The 24150-nt window shown below is 35.7% G+C and overlaps 3 protein-coding genes across 3 annotated transcripts; all 3 read left to right on the top strand.

Moving 5' to 3' along the window:
• Window positions 1-7163: 7163 nt before the first annotated feature.
• LOC125354584 (olfactory receptor 6C1) lies at window positions 7164-8102 on the top strand. The gene has a single exon (XM_048350258.1). The coding sequence runs from the start codon at window positions 7164-7166 to the stop codon at window positions 8100-8102; it is 939 nt and encodes a 312-aa protein (XP_048206215.1).
• Window positions 8103-13438: 5336 nt separating this feature from the next.
• LOC125354577 (olfactory receptor 6C3-like) lies at window positions 13439-14380 on the top strand. The gene has a single exon (XM_048350244.1). The coding sequence runs from the start codon at window positions 13442-13444 to the stop codon at window positions 14378-14380; it is 939 nt and encodes a 312-aa protein (XP_048206201.1). The 5' UTR covers window positions 13439-13441.
• A 5399-nt stretch (window positions 14381-19779) lies between these two features.
• Window positions 19780-20721, top strand: LOC125354570 (olfactory receptor 6C3). Its single transcript, XM_048350231.1, has one exon. The coding sequence runs from the start codon at window positions 19780-19782 to the stop codon at window positions 20719-20721; it is 942 nt and encodes a 313-aa protein (XP_048206188.1).
• Window positions 20722-24150: the final 3429 nt, after the last annotated feature.

The raw sequence follows: 24150 nt of genomic DNA, 5'->3' as shown, positions 1-24150 counted from the left end.
ACTTGTGTTTAACATGAATGAATGAATGAATGAATGAATGAACGAATGAATGAATGTAAAGATTCAAAAAGTATTAATGAAGCTTTCATTGTCCTCTATCACAGCTGCCTACACACATGCCAGTTTCTTGTCTTCAGGGGATTTTTGGAAGCTAAAAATTGTTAAGTTGTGTCTTCCTTAAGGGGTTCAGGTTAATTGTAATCATTGGTCTATAACTCTGTTCTATTTTTGCTTTCTTCTGTTGTTTTTTGTTGTTGTTGTTTTTATTGTTGTTTTTTCTTTTTTTGAAACAGACTAACTCTGTAGTCTAGGCTGATCCTGAAATTTCTGTTTTTCCTGCCTCATCCTCTAGAATAGTCAGGATCACAGGCTTGAGTTCTAGCTCTCAGCATGACTTCAAAATCTGAATAGAAAACCAGAGGCTGTAGAAAAGAAATCCCTTCGCTGCTTACTCACATGATAAAAATTACTTATGTTATAATGGCTGAGACAACCAAATACTGTTTTAATAAATGCAATCTTGAATTTTCTCTTCTTTGTTTTAATTTGACAACCCCTTTAAAATTTGTGTTAAATACAAATTAATTAAATAACTGAATTTTCTATACCGGCCCAAATCTAAAACTCCATCATTTTAACTGATCTTTTGTTTTTCTACTTACAAATAATTTGAATATTTGAATTATATTAGTAATTTTATAGTGCTATTTCCTAATTATGCTGAAATTCTGTGTTATATCTAGTTTCATATGTTGTTTTTATTTATCAACATTTGTAAAATTACTATAAAAAGACAAATATTTAGGTGGATATGATAGTTCTTTTTTAATGTGAAACTCTGATAGGGATTTCCTAAAACAATACTATTAAGTGCAGAGGGGAAAATGGTGAAAGGTGCAGAAGTTGGAGCTCACTGAACACTTATGAAAGTGAACTATACAATTCATGGATGGAGACAGGAGACACTGTACAAAAAGGAAATGTGCTCATTACCTGACTCATGTAATTATAATTCCTCTGTACATCACCTTTATAATAACAATAAAGTACATTAACTTTAAAAACAATATTCAGAGAGACTAGAAATGTTCTATATTCCCTACCCTACTTTACACTTTCATGTTCATATGGACAAACAGTTTTTATAAATAAGTCATAAAATTTGAGCAATTTGACTAGAGACATTGAGTAATAGTATCCAGTCCAAGATCTTGGTTTGAAAAGCACATAAAGTAAACCTAGAGTTTGTTCTTTTATTTTTTGCATTATTTTTTCCTATAGTCCTGAACAAATTTATTGGCTTTTGTCAGTCAGAGTCCCTTATTTGGTAATTACTGCATGATTTATTCTGGGTCAGGGCAGGTGCTACATCATAATAAACTATTGGCATTTAAATTAGGGAAGTAGTCAGTTAAAGCAGAAATATCATCTACAGTCATTATTATAGACTTTCAGATTGCACATAAAAAAAAGAAAAAGTATCAGGTGTTAGCAGTATTGTTAATGAAAATTCTTTCGGGGAGGTAGTTTTAAAATAATGCATATAAGTGATGCATTAACACACTATAGTGGAATCCCAGTGTGGTAAATGCTGTGTATTTTCTATACAAATTAGTTATTAAGTTGTATCTGGTTGCACTGTCTCAGAAAATTAGGCCAAGGGGAAAAAGCCTTCACACATAGTGTTGGTATTTGTGCTATTACTCTCTCTCTCTCTCTCTCTCTCTCTCTCTCTCTCTCTCTCTCTCTCTCTCTCTCTCTCTTTCTCTCTCACTGGACACCATCCCCAAGCTTATTTTTCCAATTTTGATACTACATGCATTATGATCTAATAGTCCTCTGTGTTTTGTGTACTTTCCTCATCTGGAATTTTGGTCTACTGAATTAATCCCCTTGAGCTGATTGCAGAGAAAATGGATAAAACATTAAGTAACCCCAAGATACATAAAATCTGTATAAGAGCCATAAAACATACTCGAACATTTTTTCCATTTTATATATTTCTCCTTCCTCAAACTCTTCAGTCAAAGAAATGTTTTCACTCTGGAAATAAAGGGGCTAAATTATTCATAGTACAAAACCAAACTAGTCCAGTGGAAAAGAGAGAGAACTTTTATAGAAATGCTGCTTTCTCCAGAACACAACACTGGTAATGGCAATATTTTAATAACAGACATTCTCAGCACTAATGAAAATAATATATGAAATCAGAGGTAAGTTGGACATATAGCTAGTGTGGCAGTAAATCAAATTTCAGCATTACTTGGAGGATGGGAATGTGGCCTTGTGGTAGAGTGCCTGCCTAGCATGCATGAAGCCCTGGGTTTGATTCTTAGCACCACATATACAAAAATAAAAGCTGGAAGTAGCACTGTGGCTCAAATGGTAGGATGCTAGCCTTGAGCAAAAAGAAACCAGGGACAGTGCTCAGGCCCTGAGTTCAAGCCCCAGGACTGGTAAGAAAATTTTTAAAAAAGAAAATAAAAACAAATTTCAGTAGCCCTTATTTACTTAACAATTTATATTTTAATCAAGATAAATGGCATATTTTAGAATTATGTTTTGAAACTTGATGTGTGAAAACTGTATAAAATTACTGGGCATTTACTGGTGGCTCATCCCTCTGGAAGGTAGAAGATCATAGTTCACACCTAGCCCAGTCAGGAAAGTCCATGACATTTTGATATCCAATCAAGCACCAAACAAAGCTGGAAGTGGAGCTATGGCTCAAGTAGTAGGGAAATATTGCCTTGAACAAGTAAAAAAATTCCTAGGAACAGAAACTAGGCCCAGAGTTCAAGCCCCAGGACCAGCAAAAGAGAGGGTCAAGGTCTAATGTATGAAACTATAACATCTCTGTACATCACTTTGACAATAAATAAGAAAAAAAAATAAAGAGAGAGAGAGAGAGAGGAGAGAGAATACAAAATTACTTTGTTTTATTTTGTTAGATTATATTCATGTTCTATGGATTAAAAATAGAAAATTGCTGTCCCTGTGTCTATGTGTGCTTCATTTTAGGAAGCTTAATGTTGGATAAGGTTTAATAGACTTATAAATTAATGGAAGTTATGACATTTCTCTGAACTTCAATGTTTCATTTTAAAGAGAGAAATTTCACGTGTGAATGAGATTCAATTTTTTTAAATGTAATTATTGTCTTCAGCAGCACCTTTAATAAATCATAACTACTTTAAAAGTCCTGTCCAAATTGCAAAGAACTAAATACACTTAAGCTTACAGCTTAGGTGCCACCAACTGCACAGCAGAACTATTTATAGGATATATTTAATCCTCAAAGATACTGTAAATTTTCATTTATATTTTAAGAAGAACAAATGAACCTTAAAAAAAGTCCTGATGAGACATTTATTAAATGATCCATTTGTATTTTTAATCTATGTACTTATAATGGTAAAGGCTATATGCTTTGTGATACTTAGAATGCCCTAAATTTTATTTTTAAGGCATTAGAGTGGACAAAGGGAGAGCACAGGAATGGAGGAAAGAAAAGTGAGCAAACTCAGTCATTATATTAAATGTACATATGTAAAATATGAAAATTACATCTTAAAGAAAGGTACCAGAGGGAGATGATAAGAGAGGAGAAAAGAAAGGGATGACATTGTTCAAAAATCTTTGTATTCAAATGCAGAGTTAGAGATTGTAACCCTTATGCAATTACTTGATAATAATTATTTTTAAACAGAATTAAATTTTTAAAAGGAAATTATTAGTGTTTTGGTGTGTGAATTTTATTATCAGTTTATTTCTCTTACCTTCTTTGTTTAAATTATAGCTGACTCGTTGTAGAACAGACAATATGTGTTAAACTATACATTTACCAGAACTCTTACACACAGGAGTCAAATGTTTATGAAATTACTATTTCATGTTATTATATGGTCTGCCTTTCCCTTGGTGTGTTTCCAAAGAAACCAGTAGGAGTGTTGTGAAAACTGAACCTTTCCAACATCGTAGAATTTTATTAATATAAATTATTCATATTTCTTTAGAGAAGGTGAAATAAAAATGATTGTGAAAAGTACCAAAAGTAATACTACAAAATATGTCTTCCAACCACTCAGTAGGTAGTCTTCATGAGTCTTTTGTCATAAAGGCTAATAGAAATTTTCAAAGAAACACTGAAGCCATGATCCAAAATCTGGAATACTTGAGGAGTGGCAGTGGATCTTGGCCATTATGAATTATTGCCCATATATTGAATTAAATAAGAATCCTTTACCAAAATATAATAACCTAAATTCTGAGTACCTCTTCAAACTTATGCAGTGGAAAGTATAAGTCTAACATGAAGTTTTGTTCAGTGAAAAAAGATATTTTTACCAATAAATGTCTCTTTTTTCCTTTTCTTGTAATTCATTTCATAAAATATTATTTTATAAGATCATATCCACATAGCTATTGAGCCTTTGTCAATCACTACTACACATATCGTCCTTTGGCCACAGTGTATGAATATAAACTCCTATATAATTTACCATGTCCGTGTGTGTGTGTGTGTGTGTGTGTGTGTGTGTACACACACACACATATTAAACATTCAGTTTGTTTACTTGTAAATTTATAGGCACATTCTAGTCCCCACAAATGAGGGAAACCATGCAACCTATGTGTTTTTTGGTCTGGCTCACTTTTCTTAATATAATTTCTTCCAAGTCTTCCCATTTCCTTATGAATGGTACAATAGCATTCTTTCTGATGGACGAGCAGAATTCCATTGTGTGTATATGCCATACTTTCTTGAACCATTCATCCACCAAGGGCCATCTGGGTTGATTCCATATCTTTGCTATGGTAAACAATGCTGTAATGAACATAGTTGTGCTGGTAGCTTTAGTGGAGCATTGTTTGTGTTCTATTGGATAAATGCCCAGGAGTGGGATTACTGTGTCATAAGGTAGCTCTATGTTTAGCCTTTTAAGGAACCTCCATGCTGCTTTACAAAGCAGTTGATCAAGTTTGCATTCCCACTAGCAGTATAATAGTTTTCCCTTTGGGCCACATCCCTAACAGAATCTGTTATTCATAAATTTCTTCATAAAGGCCATTTTAACTGGCATAAGGTAGAATCTCAAAGTTGTCTTGGTTTTCCTTTCTTTTAGAGCCAGAGATGTTGAACACTCCTTGATGTGTCTACTGGCCATTACCTTTTCTTCTCTGAGATAATTATCAGCCTCAAATTCCATCCTTGAATTGCATTATAACTTCCTGCAAGCTCCTTTTTTGTTTCTGGGATTGTTCTGTGTAATTGCCTTCTCTCATTCAATTTTTTTTTTTTTTGTTTTTGGGGTTGTTTTTTTTTGGTTTCCATTTTCTGAAGTTAATTTTGATAGATATTATTTTGTATGCTCTGATGCACATAGGCATTGCACCCTGTGTTCCTCCCCTAAGAGCGTCCTCCTTTGATCACATTATGTGTGAACGCATAGAGACCTGTATGATTTATCATGTCCCAGGGTGTTTTAAATTGAATTACTCTATATGAGAGAAAACATGTGTATGCTCCCTTTTTGTGAGTTAAACATTGCCAGGTCCATTTATACATTTATTTAGGTTCCTGACCACAGAGTCGCCTTCTACATTAGATGCTGTATTTTATGTATGTGGCAGAATGGCTCAAGACTGACCACTAAACACGTATGTAAGCAATTTCCCCTTGCTCCATTCCAATGCAGCCAGGGGTCTCAGTACCACGGCCAGGGACCATGAGCCCACTTCCTTGTACTATGCTATTATTACTGAGTTCATACTGGATTCAGGGACTGCTCGTGGTCTCAGGCATTGGTCACAGGAGGGGGACAATGACCTGTCCCTTCCTCCCGTATTCAGTTGTTTCAGTCCTTTCACACATTATCTTCTATGAAAATCCCTATTATTTCCACATGCTTGAACAAGATATATTTGATCTTAACTCTGATATAAAATCCTGAAAACATCTTTGGTGTGTGAATATAGACGACCAAACAAGGACAAAAAAGTAGATTTCTACTCAGAATATGATGCCAAGTAGCAAGAGACTTGGTTAAATCTCTCCCAGGAATGCTCCATCTAAGACATGAGAAAACAGCCTGTGAAACACCTCTAAGAGCTTTTAATTATTCACTATGTATCTTCTTCCAGCCTATTCTCTTAGCCTCAGGCTCTCTGTTTCCTAATATCTTCAATGAAAGGGCTCCCCTGTGTCATGTCCTAGGGCTCTTCTAGCCTTTACTCAAGATCTGTCCAAATTTGTCCATAGTATGTTGGCAGAGTCCAAACATCTCAGAAGCAGGGGGGAGATTCCAGCTGGGCTGGGTGTTCTTAACTAGCCTGACTGTGACACTTGTCTCTCTTTCCTTCCAGGAGACCTCAGACCTGCAGCCCCTCCAGGCCATGTAGCCACTAAAGGTCAGTAGCAGCTCTCAGATGAAACAGTGGTAGTCCTGGGGTATTCCATTTGGCCCAGATGTAGAGAGGAGATGGTGTATGGATGTGTATGCAGCAATGGTAAAGGTGAGAAGTCCTGTAATATGGAGGTCAGATCTGGCCAGCACCATCACTGGCTGTTGAGGGATGTCAAATTGACTCCATCTCAGATTAGTTAAAAAGAGCAGAAGCTGACTCCATCTCCACTACTCTCATTCAATTTGATCTGGTCTGTCTTCCAGCCCTGAGACTCTGTTTTCCACATCACCTATTTTGCCACATAAACTTATTACATACAATTTTCTGCAAGCTTTAAAATGACTACCAGAAATCTTATGACTAACAAGTCCACCACCTACAACATGTGGAAAAGTTATGTATGTACATATTTTAAGTAATTGGGGACATCCACTTAGTTGCAAAATTCTAAAGTAGAAGAATACAGCACACTGTAGACAACACCAAAGGAGGCTAAGTATCACTTGCCTGCTTGTAGTCAATACTGCACAGTTAGGTAATATATCATCTTTCTCTTTTCCATACCTGTTGTTTACATGTATGGCTAAACTATTTGCTTATCTGCCTTACCTACGAGGTTTTTCTCTCTAAGAGAAGTAAAGGACCATTGCTGAAGCAATTCAAGCTTGAACATTCATTCATCCACCACTAAGTTGTTCTCTGTATTTTCTCCCCTTTGCTGGGAAAGAAAGAAGAAATTCATAAGCAAATGAAGAATGAGAAACCATACAGGAATAAACCAATTTGTCCTCCTGGGATTGTCAGATGACCCAAAGCTCCAGGTTGTAATCTTTGTCTTTCTCTTCATCACCTACCTGCTCAGCATCACTGGGAACCTGACCATCATCATACTCACTCTGCTGGATCCCCACTTGCAGACACCCATGTATTTCTTCCTCAGGAATTTCTCCTTAGTAGAAGCCTCATTTACAACTGTCACTATACCCCGATTCCTAGGGACCATTTTGTCAGGAGATAAAACTATATCCTTTAATGACTGCATAGCTCAGTTATTTTTTTTCATTCTCTTGGGAGTCACTGAATTCTACCTGCTGGCTGCCATGTCCTATGATCGCTATATTGCCATCTGCAAACCGCTGCATTATCTGACCATCATGAATCAAAAAGTCTGTACCATTCTGGTCTTTGTCTCTGGACTGGTTTCATTCTTAATCATCTTTCCTGCACTCATGTTGATCTTACAGCTCGACTACTGCAAGTCAAATATCATTGACCATTTTACCTGTGATTATTTTCCCCTACTGCAACTTTCTTGTTCAGACACAAAATTCCTAGAGGGAATGGGATTTTCTTGTGCCATATTTACTCTCATGTTCACCTTGGCACTAATAGCTCTATCTTACATATGTATCATCAGAACCATTTTAAAGATTCCTTCTGCTAGTCAGAGGACAAAGGCCTTTTCTACCTGTTCTTCCCACATGGTGGTCATCTCTATTTCTTATGGAAGTTGTATTTTCATGTACATTAAACCCTCAGCAGCAGAAAGAGTGTCTTTGAGCAAGGGAGTGGCTGTGCTAAATACCTCAGTAGCCCCAATGCTGAACCCCTTCATTTACAGCCTAAGGAATCAGCAGGTCAAACAAGCCTTCATGAATCTGGCCAGGAAGACCCTGTTTTTCACGAGTACATGAAATAAAGTATTATCATGATTTAAACACACATTGGAAGCGAATTTCTTAAAAATGAAAATCTATTGGCCCATTCAAATTTATGTGACCACCTTGTTCATTTCCCCTTGTTCTCAGTGTGAGCAAGCATATTTGTTTCATATATTTCTCATTCCGTTAAACTGCTCTTCTCATAATTTTCTGGTTTTCTCAGGTCTTCTGATATTTAATTGTATCAACATCTAAAATAGTAAAAATTATACAAATAAAATGCATTTTGAGTTTTGCTCAGGAAAACAAATACCACCATAAATAGAAGGGATAACATATGAATAATAACATATTTCATTTAATATACATGACACACATAGTCTTCTGATTTCATTTACTTTTACAGAAATATTCTTTATCATATTACAGGTCTTCTAGGAAATCTTCAGATAGCATGTGATTAAATAATATAAAAATATAAGCAAAATTTGAGGTGAGAGCTATCTCATTTCTTGAATAGAATTAACAGCTTCAAATGTGTATTTGGAGAATAATTAAATCACACCTTCCACACTCAGTCTTTGTACAAAAATAAATACATACAATTGAAAAATTTTTAAATCTATTTCTCCGTCAGAAACTTAAAAAGATAAATTTAAATAAATAATCAAAATGAGGGGCACATGAGGAAATAGTAAACATTACCTATTACAGCATAAATCAATGATATAAGTGGGAAAACAAATAAAACTAAAAAACTGCTAGAAGGCAGGAAGAAAGGAGGAAAGAAGGAAGGAAGGAAGGAAGGAAGGAAGGAAGGAAGGAAGGAAGGAAGGAAGGAAGGAAGAGAAAGGCCCAGAAATGGTGTCTAGATCTCATAAACCTAAGTACCCCAGTGTGAAATCCAGAGAACTGTAGATCACAGACAATGCAGATAGAAAACAAAGGAGAAGGAGGGGGATGGAATGAGGGACGAGGTAACAAACAGTACAAGAAATGTATCCAATGCCAAACATATGAAACTGTAACCTCTCTGTACATCAGTTTGATAATAAAAATTTGAAAAAAAAATAAAACCAAACCCAAACAACAAAAAAAGAAAAGAAATTTGTTTTCTAGAGACAAATATCCAAACTAACAAAGGCTATCAAAAGGCCAAATTGAAGGCATTACTTAAGTGGTAGAGTTTCAGCCACACAATCAAAGTGGCCAAGCAAAAGTCCCTGACTCTGTCCAAGCCTCATTACTATTTTTTTTATTTCATTGAGGAATATGATCTTGATCCACAAAGTCTTATCAAGGAAATGAGGGTGGAAGGGGAATATATTACAAATAATAGGAAGCAAAATGGTTCATCTTGATTGAACTCATTGGATTGTGAAGGTCCTAGTGTTGGTAGAACCAAAATCTGTGAAGGCATTCTTAGAGAGAACTAAAGAGGAAAAACTTCCCTGAATATCAGGCACCATTCCCTAAGCTAGAAAGCTTCATAGAACAAAAGGGGAAAATACAGAAGTTGCCTGTCCCATACATTCCCTCTCTCTGCTTTGGTTACCACAATATGTGCTTCTCCACTCTACCATGCCTTTCTCTCAATGACAGAAACCTCTGCACCTGTGAGCCAAAATGGGCCTTTCCTCCCTGAAATTGTTGTCACAGCAATGAGAGACCTAACATTAAAAAAAAAAAGTAGATGTACCTAGTGGTGGGCCTGCTTACTTAGCTGGCGCTCTACCACTTGAGCTATGTGGCCCAATCTAATGTTTTGCTCCCTAGTGCCTAGTCAGAGTACTAGAGATGGTTTCCAGGAATCTGTCTGGCTATTTCATTGGCTAGTTCATGGATGAAGTCTCCATTAGACTGATGAGGTGGTTCAGAAGCATTTGGAAATGGGTTGGGAATGTATTGATATGCAGGTGACAGAAGTCCTGGAATGTGTCATGCAGTGTGATGGATGATTCTTGGGGATAGTCAAAGATCAGATTCCAGTAGGACTGTGGCTCAAATCTGTCATCCAGCTACTCAGAACACTGACATCTGTTAATTGAAGTTCAAAGCCAGCCCATATAGAAAAGACCATGAGAGTCTTATCTCCAGTTAACTACCAAAAAGCTAGAATTGGAACTATGACTTAAGTGGTAGAGCCCCAGACTTGAGCAAAAAAGTTAAAGTACAGTACTCGGACCTGTGTTCAAGCCCAGTAACACACACACACACACACACACACACACACACACACACACACACACAGAGTTAAAAAACAAAGGTATGTTCTGAAACATATTGAAAGAGAAAGTACAAATATGCACAAATATACCCCAAATACACAAATATATCCCAAAAATAAATACAGTGAAAAGTAAGCACTTTAGGAAATCCTGCATATTTAATACAAATATTTAAAATTATTATTTTAAAACATACATTTAAAAATTTGCACTATTTATATAATAAATACCACATTCTTCTAAGCACATTCTTGAATTATCTCATTTACTATTTTCAATATCCTCTGAGTTGAATCTATTATTCTTCTATCTTATGTATAGGAAAACTGAAAACCAAGGAAGACCAAATACATTTTTTTCCAGTCCTGTGGCTTGAACTCAGGAGCTGGGCACTCTCCTTAAGCTTCTTTTGCTGAAGGCTAGTACTCTATCACCTGAGCCACAGCACCACTTCCAGCTTTTTTTTTAAATGTGGTACTGAGGAATTGAACCCAGGGCTTCATGCATGCTAAGCAAGCACTTTACCATTAAGCCACATTCCCAGGCTCAAATACATCCTTAACTGTGCAACATAAAAGCATCTTGTGAACCTAAAAGTCTTAAGTATTCTGAGATAGTCTTTATAATAAATATCTTTACTATTAAATGAATGTGAATACCATTTTTATTTTCATGCTTATAAGTTTTTAAACAATTTGTAATACTCTGTGTTGGATCAGATGCACTGGAAAGCTATCACTCTTCTGTATAGGAGGAAAGAAGTGAATGAGTTAACAAACGCTCATTTTCATGTTACACTAATTGAATGCATAAGAAATAGGAATACATAAGCATGCACTACAAATTTGATTCCTGTAGTTTACACCTATATTTCATGGTTAATGTCAGGAGAATCAAAGTTTCAGCACACCTCAGGAAGAAAAGTCTGTAAGATGCCACCTTCATGCAGGGAAGCTAGATGTGAGGGGATCTCTGAAGTAAGCAGATCTCCCAGGTGTGTGCCAGGATCTTAACCTAAAAATAACCAGCAAAATCAAGACTGGATTCATAGCTCAGCAGTAGTGTGCCATTATAGCAAGTTCAAAGCTCCAAGTTTTAACCCTCTACTGCCAAAAAAAATTATTCTAAGTAATGGATTATAACAATGTGGTACCCTGATTTTTTATGAACAATGAAATTGCTATTCTACACAAACATTCCAAAATGACAATTTTTGTCTAGATAATTTGACAAAGAGTGATATCAATTTCATGTTAGGCACAAAAGAAAACTAGAGTTGTATAACATTTTATAGGAAAAATTACATAATTTGTTGTACTTGTGAAGTTTGTAAAGTTGCATCAAGTATATGAAAGAACAATATCTCTGAGTGTGTAAATGTGGTCATAATTATGGCTAAGTATGTAGAAAATATACCTAATAGAACATCCCACAAATGTTTGATGCTGGTTACTTTGAATTTGAGTAAAATGAAGGCTGGTAGAGAGAGGTATGAGGCCTCTTTTGTAAGTCTGTATAGACTACTATGACATTTGGATCTCAGAGTATTAGTCTTCTACTAACTTTAAAATGAAAAAGATTGAAAATAAGTATAGTACTCTTTTGGTGTTTAATAATACTAAAGTGCTTATTTTCATCATTCACTTTACATTCACTGGCAGAGACATATAAAAGAATGAAATATAATTAGTACACCCTCAAGGAAATGTCCACTGTAAAAGAGTTCACTCTTGGATGACACCAACCTCCAAGGAATAGAGAATAAGTTGTCTCATGAATGTCCTCTGAGTCCACATTAGGAAAGTGAAGTTTGGCCAAAGGGAAAACAGACTGATTGTATCTGTTGATGGGTACATTTTGGCATTTAGCTCCCCATTTGCTGGGCTTTCTAGAAACTTGGGTAACGACATCTTTACATCTCCTGAACTGTTCTCTGCCTGCACTCCTTCTTCCAATCTAGTCTATCCAGGGTTCAAATGGAGACAAGAGGAGGTAAACATTTTCACTTCTATCTTTAGCTTATTCACAGAGTTTTGAAAGGTTTCTCCTTCCAGCAACTTATGGCTGGAAATCTACTCACCAAATCACATTAACAGTAGGTATTAAAGTACAGATCAGAGGAATATTTCCATCTGTTTATCTAGATAAATTATATACAAGGGGAAGTTATTTTTACTACTAGCTGAGGGTGTTAGAAACTAAATATATAATTCAGCCTGCACACATGACAGTGCTTTCTATAATAGAGGTAAGAGTGAAATGAGTTACAAAATACAGTCCCTTGGGGTTTATCTTAAGTACATTTTATATAAAGGTTTATATAGGATTATAATTCTGATTTAATATAAGACATATCAAAAAGTTTTGCTTATATTTCATCTCCTATTATATAGTTTATTTCCTTGAAGAAAATTGCAGAAAAACCAGATTATCACATTAATATATTTATAATTATTGATTACCCATTTTAATATGTTTCAGCCATTATCCTAATGAAAGAACCCTCCATGTTTTTGATGTGCCATTTTTAATGACATATGAATGACAAACTCAAGTATATTCCTAAAACATGAAGGTACTGATAGAAAAATTAAAAAGAAAGACATGAAAACATGGTTAGCTTCTTATTTCTAAAAAGCACTAATATTAACATAAACCCTATATGGCTTCACAATTGTAAGTAGGTCATATTTGTCACCAATGAATTTTCTAACTTGGTAAATTACATCAGAATTAATACTAAAATATAGACAGTACTGAAAGCATAATCTAGGAAACCAAAAAAGAAGTTATCAGTACTCAGACTATTGTGGAAATCTGTTCTTACAAGGAATATTGCATGTATGATCAATATGATTGCAGGAAAAGGTATTAGTTTGAATCATCCATGAGAGAACACAAACACACACACACACACACACACACACACAGATCTGTGCACACATTTCCTTTTCCACACAAGATGGAAATATGTTTTCTGCTTTCATCAGAAAGAACCCAAGTTGTAAAAACTCTTATAGAGAAAAAAGTTCATGTCTTCATTTCATTGTCAATACTAACAATATTGAAAAATCAAATTTCTGTATAATAATCTTTTCTATTTTCTTTTCACCAATAGATTTTGTTGGAAGAAACATATTCAGCATGAGAAATCACACTATGATCACAGAGTTTGTGCTCTTGGGCATATCTGATGATCCAGAGCTGCAGGTGGTCATTTTTATTTTTCTGTCTATAACTTATATACTAAGTGTCACTGGAAACTTAACCATCATCACGCTCACCTTGCTAGATTCACGTCTAAAGACCCCCATGTATTTCTTCCTCCAGAATTTCTCCTTCTTAGAAATTATATTCACCAGTGTCTCAATGCCTAGATTTCTGGGGTCAATAATTACTAAAGTCAAAACCATTTCCTATAACAACTGTTTGGCTCAGTTGTTTTTCTTCATCTCCATGGGTGTGTCTGAATTCTTTCTTCTCACTGCCATGTCTTATGATCGCTATGTTGCCATCTGCAAACCTCTGCACTATGCCACCATCATGAGTAAGAAAACCTGCATCCTGCTTGTCTGTGTTTCCTGGCTGGCAGGATTTCTGGCCATTTTCCCACTGATCATGCTCATCCTTAAGTTAGATTTCTGTGCTTCCAATGTCATCGATCACTTCTCTTGTGACTACTTCCCCATTCTACAACTCTCCTGCTCAGACACCTGGCTGTTAGAGACGCTTGGCTTTTACTTTGCCTTTATTACGCTGCTATTCACGCTGGCCTTGGTGATTCTGTCCTACATAGGCATCATGAGCACCATTTTGAGAATCCCATCAGCCAACCAGAGGAAAAAGGCTTTCTCCACCTGTTCCTCTCACATGATTGTCATCTCCATGTCTTATGGAAGCTGCATATTCATGTATGTCAAGCCTTCAGCCAAGGACAGGGCCTCGCTGACCAAAGGAGTGGCCATTCTCAACACCTCCATTGCTCCCATGTTGAACCCTTTCATTTACACCTTGCGGAACCAGCAAGTCAAAGAAGCCTTCAAAGCCTTGGTTCATAAAGTAGTGTTTTATAAGAACAAATGAACTTGTGTTAACATGAATGAATGAATGCTACTGTGAAGTATCAAAAGGTGTTAATGAAACTTCATGTTCTGCACCGCCCCCCCACAGCTGCCTAAATGCTCAGCTCATTTCACTTCCGATTTCATTTTATTCTCAAAATGAATGTGTGTTGTCTTTCTTTAAAACTATGTGTTAACTCTGTATACCCACTGATTTACAATGCCCTAATAGAGAACTTTATAGCTCATGATACTCTTAGCATATAAAGTATGGCATCAATCAAAACAAGAAGTACTTGTACTGCTATTGTTCTGCAGTAATGATTTTATGTATCTAAGCACCATTGTTGTGACAAAAATACTTCCAGAAAAACAGATAAAAAATAATTAATAATATGATCTTATTTATTCCAATGTAGTTGATTACCTCACTAAAGTGCCATGGAAATTCAGGTAGAGACCCAAATAAAGAAACTGCTAGCTTTATGAATTAAAGGAAATTTCATAAATCTCCCTGAACTTCAATGCTTTATTTGAAGATAAAGGTAAACTGTTCATAATTAGAATTGATTGCAACTCAAGAAAAAGAAAATAATTAGTACAGTTATACTGAATCTTACACTATAGATCAAATATATTCATGAAATTTCATTCTGCCTTCAAATATATTCTCAACACTTTAATCACAGAAATAGAAGTTTCAAAAGTTATCATACACAGTCAAATATCCATTAAAGAGGAACCAGAAGTGTGCCTAAGTGGTAGAGAAATAGCTATAAGGGAGAAAACCAAGCAAGAGCACAAGACTCTGAGTTCAAGCCCCAGTACCACCACAAAAATAAAATAGGAAGAGTCTAAAAATATGTTGAACAGTCCATTCATTTTTTTTGTTTTGTTTTGTTTTGTTTTCAAATTTTTATTATCAAACTGATGTACAGAGAGGTTACAGTTTCATATGTTAGGCATTGGATACATTTCTTGTACTGTTTGTTACCTTGTCCCTCATACCCCCCTTCCCCCTCCCCCTTACCATTTCCCCCCCTGAGGTGTTCAGTTCACTTACACCAAACAGTTTTGCAAGTATTGCTATTGTAGTTGTTTGTCTTTTTTTTAAATCTAACTCTTAGCAGTAAAGCCCATATACTTCCCATGATACTAAACAGAATCTTCTAATGTCCTACTGAAGAAATTCTCAGTTCTTTGATATGATCTTTTTACATTTACTTCATTTCTTTTTCCCTTCCTTGTTTAAGTAGGTGTCTACTGAAAGAATTGAAAGTGTGTGGGGTAAAGGTTTACAACAACCCTTACCATTATTGTTGTGTTACTTTTGTGGAAACTATTATTGCATGTGAACAGATGGGCTGTCTTTCTCCTGATTTGTTTTTGTACTTACTAGTATAAATGCTGAGAATTGAACTTTCTTGTCAATATTAATTGTTGGGCTGGGGATATGTCCTAGTGGCAAGAGTGCTTGCCTTGTATACATGAAGCCCTGGGTTCAATTCCCAAGCACCACATATATAGAAAACGGCCAGAAGGGGCGCTGTGGCTCAGTGGCAGAGTGCTAACCTTGAGCAAAAAGAAGCCAGGGACAGAGCTCAGGCCCTGAGTCCAAGGCCCAGGACTGGCCAAAAAAACAAAAAAATTAATTGTTATATTTTTGTATTTTGTTTAAAAAGTCACCTAAAAGAATTACAGAAAATAATTAAAAATTATTTTTATATTTGATTAGCAATATTTATTGTATAAGAGGATAGCATTGTGATAGTTCATCCATCCATATATAATATCTTGATCAAATTCATGCTTTTATGAGTCTCCCTTATAAGTCTCAAACCTCTTCCTACAACAATTTCAACAGATTTCATGGTTCTTTTGTTACATATATTTTATTTGTTAATATTGTAAAAGTGATATACAGAGGAGTTACAATTACATAAGTCAGGTAATGAGTACCCTTCTTTCTGAACAGTTTCACCTCTTTCCTCATTTTCTCCCGGTTTTTACCCTCTCCTACCTCCTCCTCCACAGCTGTATAGTGCATTTTCCACATAGTGTCTAGTGAGTATCACTGCTGCATTTGTTACCCTTTGTCCTACCATGTCTCATATACATAAAGTATTATAATCACACTCCTTGACCTCCATTTGACCAATCCTCCATTGGTAATCCCCCTCAATAGAACCTGCTTCACCATCCTATCATTCATGCTTTAGTGTGTGTTAGTTGTGCCAAAGAGATTCACCATGGTATTGCACACATGCATATACAAGAATCTATTATACTTTAATCATATGAACCCTCTTTATTTCTCTCTCTTCTTTTTTCTCCTATCTTCTTATTATTCAACTTCAATGAACTTCCTAAAGACTTCTCTATGCAGAAGCAATGTATTTCAATAGTATTCACCCTCCATGTTCTTTTTCCTCTCCTCCCTTCCTCTTGTCCCCCATACAGTCCTCAAATTATAATCACACACACACACACACACACACACACACACACACACGATTTTTTTTCAATTCTAGATTATTGATATAAGAGACCTTTATCTTTTGAGCCTGGCTAACTTCATTTAACATGATGATCTTCACAGTCATCCATTTACCCACATATTTTTTATACATTCATTGGTTGTGGGGCATCTGAGCTGCTTCCAATAGTACATGGGAATTCGATCAAGAAATACAGAGAAGCCACACTTTGAGAGGTCAAATTGGAAGTCTTTATTCGAAGGCCAGCAACCGTAAAAGGCCACATGTCCCCAAAAATCTTGCTGCCTCAAATACACTTAATACTGTTAGAAAACTGAGACACAAGGGTAGTAAAGCAAAGCAAGAGCAGGAAAAAAAATCTCAATAAACCAGATTAACTATAATGAGTTGAAGAGGGATGCCATGGTGACCTGAGGAGAGTCAGAAGACATGAGGCATGGCACCAAATGGAGGCTTGAGGTGGTCAGGGTCTAAATGAGGTCATGGTTGGAGGGCAGGGTCACAGGGACCTTGCGAGTTCAAAGAGTCTCATGGCATAGACCTGACAGGTCCAGTAAGCTATTGTCCAAGTCCCTGCCCCGGCCTCTAGGAATTCAGGCATGCCCATCACCTGGGGTGGGACTTCATCATCCACCAAGAAGCTTCAGTACCAGCACACACACACAAAAAGAATTCTTAAGACATTGAAAAGAAAAATTAATTGTAGTCCATAGATCAAACTTTCACATAAATGAAAGCTTCTCATTTTATGGAATTTCTTCTTAGAATGTTTGGCAACTGATAAATGTGCTAGCCAACATGAATTGCAAGGACAAAACTGATGCAATAACTATGTATTATAACTACCAATGAGAATAATATTAAATTAGATGTCTTTATTTAATTATGAGTAAAATGTGTAAGTAATCATGTTTTTTTATTTATTTTATTTTATTTTATTGTTGGTCCTGCAGCTTGAACTCTGGTCCTGGTGCTGTCCCTGAGCTCCTTTTGCTCAAGGATAGCACTCTGCCACTTGAGCCACAGCAACACTTCTGTGATTTAATTGGAGATAAAGAGTCTCACAGATTTTCCTGTTACAGGCTGGCTTCAAATCACAATCCTCAGATCTCAGCATCCTGATTAGCTAGGATTATAGGCATGAGCCACCAGGCGCTTAATTTATGGCTATTCTTTATCACCATAGCATTTTTGTTTCTAAATATTATAACATGGACTAAGGATAAACAATCAGAATGCATGTATGGAAAATTATATTTCAAAAAGATGATTGCCCATAATAAGGCTAAGAGTTTAAGCTTTGAAAGAAAATAGATTCTATAAATACTTTATTATTGATGAAATATTAGGAAGGCATAAAATGTGAAGTGATAGCATTAATAGAACTAAATATTTTGTAAAGACCACACTGTAGGATCTCTGTGGAACATTAAAATGAATATAACTATTCTCAAGAGACATTTATCACTGAGAAGAGTTACAAGACTACTGAGATGTTAGAGAATGGCTTCAAGAAATCCCTCATGGTCTATAAGACAGCAGAGTTATGGTTATGGACATTGTCTTATTCCCACAAGTTCAAATCTTATGAGCTCAAAAGCAAGTAGATTCTGAATATTTATAAGTACAACCAGTCAGAAGCAGGATTCTAACCAAGGCATCTGTACTTCTAATACTCAGTGCTGGGTTCTCTCTCTAAATAGTACTTCCCAAATATTTCAAATTACTAAAGAGAAATATTCACTAGTGTAAAATTGCACTCACGTTTCACTTTTTATTTCCTGAAATACTTTGCCTCAGCCTTCACAAAAAAACATAAAAACAGAGAGCTGATTAGTGTGAACTTTAACATGTGTGGCAGCAAAGCAATGATTTTACATTCTGCCTATCACAGCTTCTGTTATTTAAAACAGAAGGCACAACTGGATACCACATCAACCCCCAGTGTTTGTATAGATGGGAAGTAACTTAATAGGAGAGGTTTTCTTATGTATTTGTACATAGCTTTGTGGATGATGACTAAATCTGCAGGATGAGTGTTCTCCTGGAACAGAAATGCATGAAATAAACGGTCTTTCCATAAAGCTTGATATATAAGGAAAGAATGTCAAATGGAAAACACACCGAACTACAATCCCAGTGGCAGAGCTGCCAAGAACTAAGGCAAGTACTTTTCCAACTTGTGGCTTAGAGCAAAATGAAAATAAATTAATATTGTATATCCCTTTAAACTCAAAAATAAATATATCTGTATAAGCATGTATGTTTCTAACAAGGTGCAGAAGACAACAAAGATATTTTGGTGGAATGATAAAATAAAGTAAATAAGATTCCAATTTGTTAACTAAAATAATTACTTTATGTGCTCATAGTAAATACACATAATACAGAATGTTTTTGTATTATATTATCAGAAAAACTAGCCCAAAATGTTAATAGTAAAAATAACTTCCATTAAAATAATCATTATTTTATATATAAAACAATTTTATATATAAAGAGGGATTTTATATATAAAGAGATAGTGAGTTGCAACTTCGGCTTGTTATTTCTGGTTTTATCACTTGACAAACTTAAAATTATCTATTTGTATTTTTAGGTGGTAGAATTTTCTCTGTGTACATCATGGAAAAAGAAAGGAAAACACATGTCTCACATGAATGCTTCAACATAAAAGGTAACATTTTTGCATACATTACACATGAACCAAGAATTCCTTATTTTGCTCACCCTTTCTCAATGATGTGACTACCTGTAAGATTTGCTAACTTTTCTGTATTAAAATTGTAGACCTGTGGATATATTAATCATAATGAGTTATAGCTTTCATCATCTCTTTTTAATTCTTTTTCCTTAAACATTTTTAAAAGATAGGAAAGAGAAACAGATAGCTCAGAGACAGAGAGAGGAGAGAGAGAGAGAGATGAACCATACAATAATAACAGAGTTTGTCCTCCTGGGCCTTTCTGATGATCCTGACCTTCAGATTGTGATTTTCCTCTTTTTACTTATCACATATTTATTGAGTGTCGCTGGAAACCTGACTATCATTACTCTCACCTTGGTGGACCCCCATCTACAAACACCTATGTATTTCTTCCTCCGGAACTTCTCTTTTTTAGAAATCTCATTTACAACTGTCTGCATCCCTAGGTTTCTAGTGGCTATTATCACCAGGGACAAGACGATTTCCTATAATAATTGTGCAGCTCAGCTCTTTTTCTTTATCTTCATGGGAGTGACTGAATTTTACATTCTAACTGCTATGTCTTATGACCGCTACGTTGCCATCTGCAAGCCCTTACACTACACAACCATCATGAGCAGAAAACTTTGCACCTTGCTTGTGTTGTGTGCCTGGCTGGGTGGGTTCCTGACCATTTTCCCACCCCTGATGCTCCTGCTTCAGCTGGATTACTGTGCCTCCAATGTCATTGACCACTTTGCATGTGACTATTTCCCCCTATTACAACTATCTTGCTCAGACACATGGCTCTTGGAAATAATAGGTTTCTACTTTGCTCTAGTGACTCTGCTCTTCACTCTGGCCTTGGTGATTTTATCTTACATGTATATTATCAGGACTATTTTGAGAATTCCATCTGCCAGTCAGAGAAAAAAGGCTTTCTCCACCTGTTCCTCTCACATGATTGTCATCTCCATCTCTTATGGAAGCTGCATATTTATGTATGCTAATCCCTCTGCAAAAGAAAAGGCCTCACTGACCAAAGGAGTAGCTATCCTCAATACTTCTGTTGCCCCCATGTTGAATCCATTCATTTATACCCTGAGGAATCAACAAGTAAAACAAGCCTTCAAAGATGTGGTCCACAAAGTAGTATTTCCTACAAATAGAATCAAATGAATTTTTGTAAAAATGGAGACAATTTAAAAAAGCAACTAAGTCAAACCTTAAAATTTATAAATGTCAGTAAGAACTCTGTTCTCTTAGATTTTTGTCATATACTACATTACAGTCAATTTTCTATTTCCCAGTCTGATTTGTGCACTTCCACATTCAAGCATTTCCAATAAATTATTTTTTAAAAAAGTGAATTTTCTTCACAGAATTTACTGGAAATGTATTTTATAGTATATTTTAGGATATGATATAATGAAGTGGTTTTAATTACATTTGTGTATCAAGTTGTACTTCAAATGTAGGGTATCAAATTTTGTCTTCTCGGTTCTCAAGATAGTTTCATAACATTTCAACTATTCATGTCCTGTATTTCTGCTCATTAAATTCAGTGACCACAGGTTATATGTTATATACTGCATGTGTCTTACATGGAAAGCGTGTAGATTTTACAATGTGCCACTTTTAATTTCTTCATAAACTGAGTTTATCATTTTTAAATACAAAAATAAACTTCGCATGTGTTGTGATTATTTTAATCATCTGGGCATCAATTCAAAAATCAATCTTTGGAATGAGATATCACTTGTCACCAGTTGCAGGTAAAGGTTTGTGAAGTTTCCCTCTGAAGTAGGAACTCTTCATTTAGGGTCCTTGACTTTGATTACAGAATGAGAATTTCTAAACAAGTCACAATAGTAAAAAAAAAAAAAAAAAAAAAGCTTGGCAGAGCTTTGTTATGTAGGCAAATGAGTAAGAAAACAAGCAAGCAGGCATGCAGACAACCAAGCAAAAAAGCAGACATGCTCTAACATGCTCTAACAGAGAGGGTGCTCTCAAAGGCAGAAACACACAGCTCTTAGGAGGCAGTGGTATTTATACGGCAAAGGTAGGGGGTCTGACTTATCTTTGCTCTCAATCACTCTTGGTGTTATTAACACTTTCTGTTTCTGGCTCTTGTTTACCATTCTGAGAGTTTACATCTTGGAGGAGTATTTCTCTTATGAAAGCACCCATCCTGCCAAACAAATGTTAATTATTGGGTTGAGAAATGCATCTCTCAAGAAAAAAAGCATCCTGTTGTCTCTCTTTGAGACAAAGATAGTGCTTCCCTGTTTCTAAATACCATATTTCTCTGTTCCTTCACAGGACATGCCTTATTTTCCTCAATTATCCTGTCTCATTGTCCTCTATAATGACTTGGATCCCTTAATCTTAAGGGAATTCAATGAATGAATATCTCCTGTCTTTGCTTTAAGCTTTGAACTCCTGGAAGCCATTTGCCATGCCTCATTTTCCCAAGTCTATCCTGACTCATTACTTACTAGTACTTACTAGTACTCATTACTTACTAGTACACTTGTACTGAGAATTTCAACTTCCTATGTTCCTTTCTTTCTTGTTCTCCCAAGTTTGTTAGATTTAATTAAGTAAGGGATGAAAGAGACTACCATGAAGTCTTCAGGCAGAAGGAGAAATTTATTTCTGAACTGCTGATCTCTAACCCCCATCCCAGTGCATGTTGGAGACACCCTTGGCCAAAAAGGGATGGGGTGCAGCCCCCGCCCAAAGTTAACTAAGGAAGCAACAGAGAGAAGGTGTAGTCAGGTCAGGGGAAAGTGTGGCCACTCTGGATTCAGCTGTGACCTCAGAGCCTGAGATCCTCCCACACTCCGATGGGAGGTGTGACCAGGGCCATCCATGATGTGACCTCAGAGAAGGTAGAGGTAACTGCGTCCAGGTGTGCCAGTTAGCTAGATAACCCAGGTACTGGGCAGAGACTTAAAGAGGAGATGGGAAGCATCTGCATGGGGCCTTCCTGGGTGGACCTTACAATATTAATTCAAAAAGTTTACCTACATCCCATTTCTACACTTATAAAGTATTGTAATTTACAAGCTGAAATATAAAAAATGGCTCCTGATGTTTATAAAAATAAAAATATTTGTACCAATTTTAGTAAATACCAACGGATTTTTAGACTTTATAAAAACCTCAACTATTCTTGAGATATAGAAATCTAAGCATACGATATAAGAATATAAGAAAGTAAGATGTCTTTGAGGAATTTAATCTTTATGAACATTTGTGATAATTAAAATTAAGACATTGGAAGTGGCACTGTGGTTCAAGTGGTAGAGCACTAGCCTTGAGATGAACAATCCTGTATGGACAGTATGGACAGTGCCTCGGACCAGAGTTCAAGGCCATGACCGACAAAAAACTAAAAAAGATTAAGACCTGTTTTTTAAATTTTCAGATACATTTTACTTTTATTTCTTCATTTAATTCTTTATTTATTTATTTTAAGAATGTGTCCCTTAAAAAAGTGTTTGATCATGTGCTCATGTAAATCTCAGAGAAAAAATAAATTAATTTTTAAGTAAATAAAAAATAAAATTAATTAATTTTTAAAGTAATTTTTAAGTCCATATTGTATTCCTGTTTGCAAATACATTGACATCTAAATAATAGCACACTTGTTTATATCATTAATAATTTTCAAAGTTATACCAAGAAAGAAACTCATTTATTATTACCCAACAAATTATAAGTAAATGACACATTTTTTTAAGATGACCTTTAAGTATGAGATAGGAGAATGTGGCCTGGTGTAGGCTACTCAGAAACATTAGTATCTGTAAACACAGAAGCATTACCTTTACTTCAAGGAGAGCCATAGGATGCATTCCTTCCTGAGAAATGCATTTCTCACCACGAGGAGAGACAAAGGGCAAAAGACAAACCAAGGCAATAGCAATACTCTGGAGACAATATGCTGGAGTAGTAAAACTAGGTCCTCGGGTAGATCAGGAAAATGTGGTACATATAAAAAATGGAATTCTATGCCTCTTTCAGAAAGAATGACATTGCCCCATTCGTAAGGCAATAGAAAGACTTGGAAAAAGTATACTAAGTGAAATGAGCCAGACCCAAAGAAACATGGACTCTATGGTTCCCCTCATAGGGAATAATTAGTACATGTTTAGGCTTCATAGTAGAAGAGCACAATAGGCCAATAGCTATGCCCTTATGAACATATAAGATGATGCTAAGTGAAATAAACTCCATGTTATGGAAATAAGTGTGATATCATTGTTGCAATTATTTTCAACATGCTATGTGAAACTGTACCTTTTTTTTGTATCTCTCATATTCCCTTCCTGTGGTTGTACCCCCGCTATCACTGTATCACATCTGAGTACCCTGGATACTCTATATGTGTGTATTAGAACTAGGGAAGGGAAAGGGAACATCAAAATTAAAAGACAAAGTTTAAAAAGACCATACCAAAAGCAATACTTACAAAACCATTTGGTGTAAACCAACTGTACAACTCATGGGGGGAGACAGGGATAGGGGGAGGGGGGGGGGGGAAAATGAGAGAGGAGGTAACAAGTTGAACAAGAAATGTACTTACTGCCTTACATGTAA

This window comes from Perognathus longimembris, chromosome 1, assembly GCF_023159225.1.
Source record: "Perognathus longimembris pacificus isolate PPM17 chromosome 1, ASM2315922v1, whole genome shotgun sequence".
NCBI classification, from domain to species: domain Eukaryota; kingdom Metazoa; phylum Chordata; class Mammalia; order Rodentia; family Heteromyidae; genus Perognathus; species Perognathus longimembris.
Note: the sequence above shows the minus strand (reverse complement) of the source record. Positions and strands in the feature narration are given on the sequence as shown.

Coding starts and splice junctions, on each gene's coding strand:
- LOC125354584 (XM_048350258.1), top strand. CDS start 7,164: ATGAGAAACCATACAGGAATAAACCAATTTGTCCTCCTGGGATTGTCA.
- LOC125354577 (XM_048350244.1), top strand. CDS start 13,442: ATGAGAAATCACACTATGATCACAGAGTTTGTGCTCTTGGGCATATCT.
- LOC125354570 (XM_048350231.1), top strand. CDS start 19,780: ATGAACCATACAATAATAACAGAGTTTGTCCTCCTGGGCCTTTCTGAT.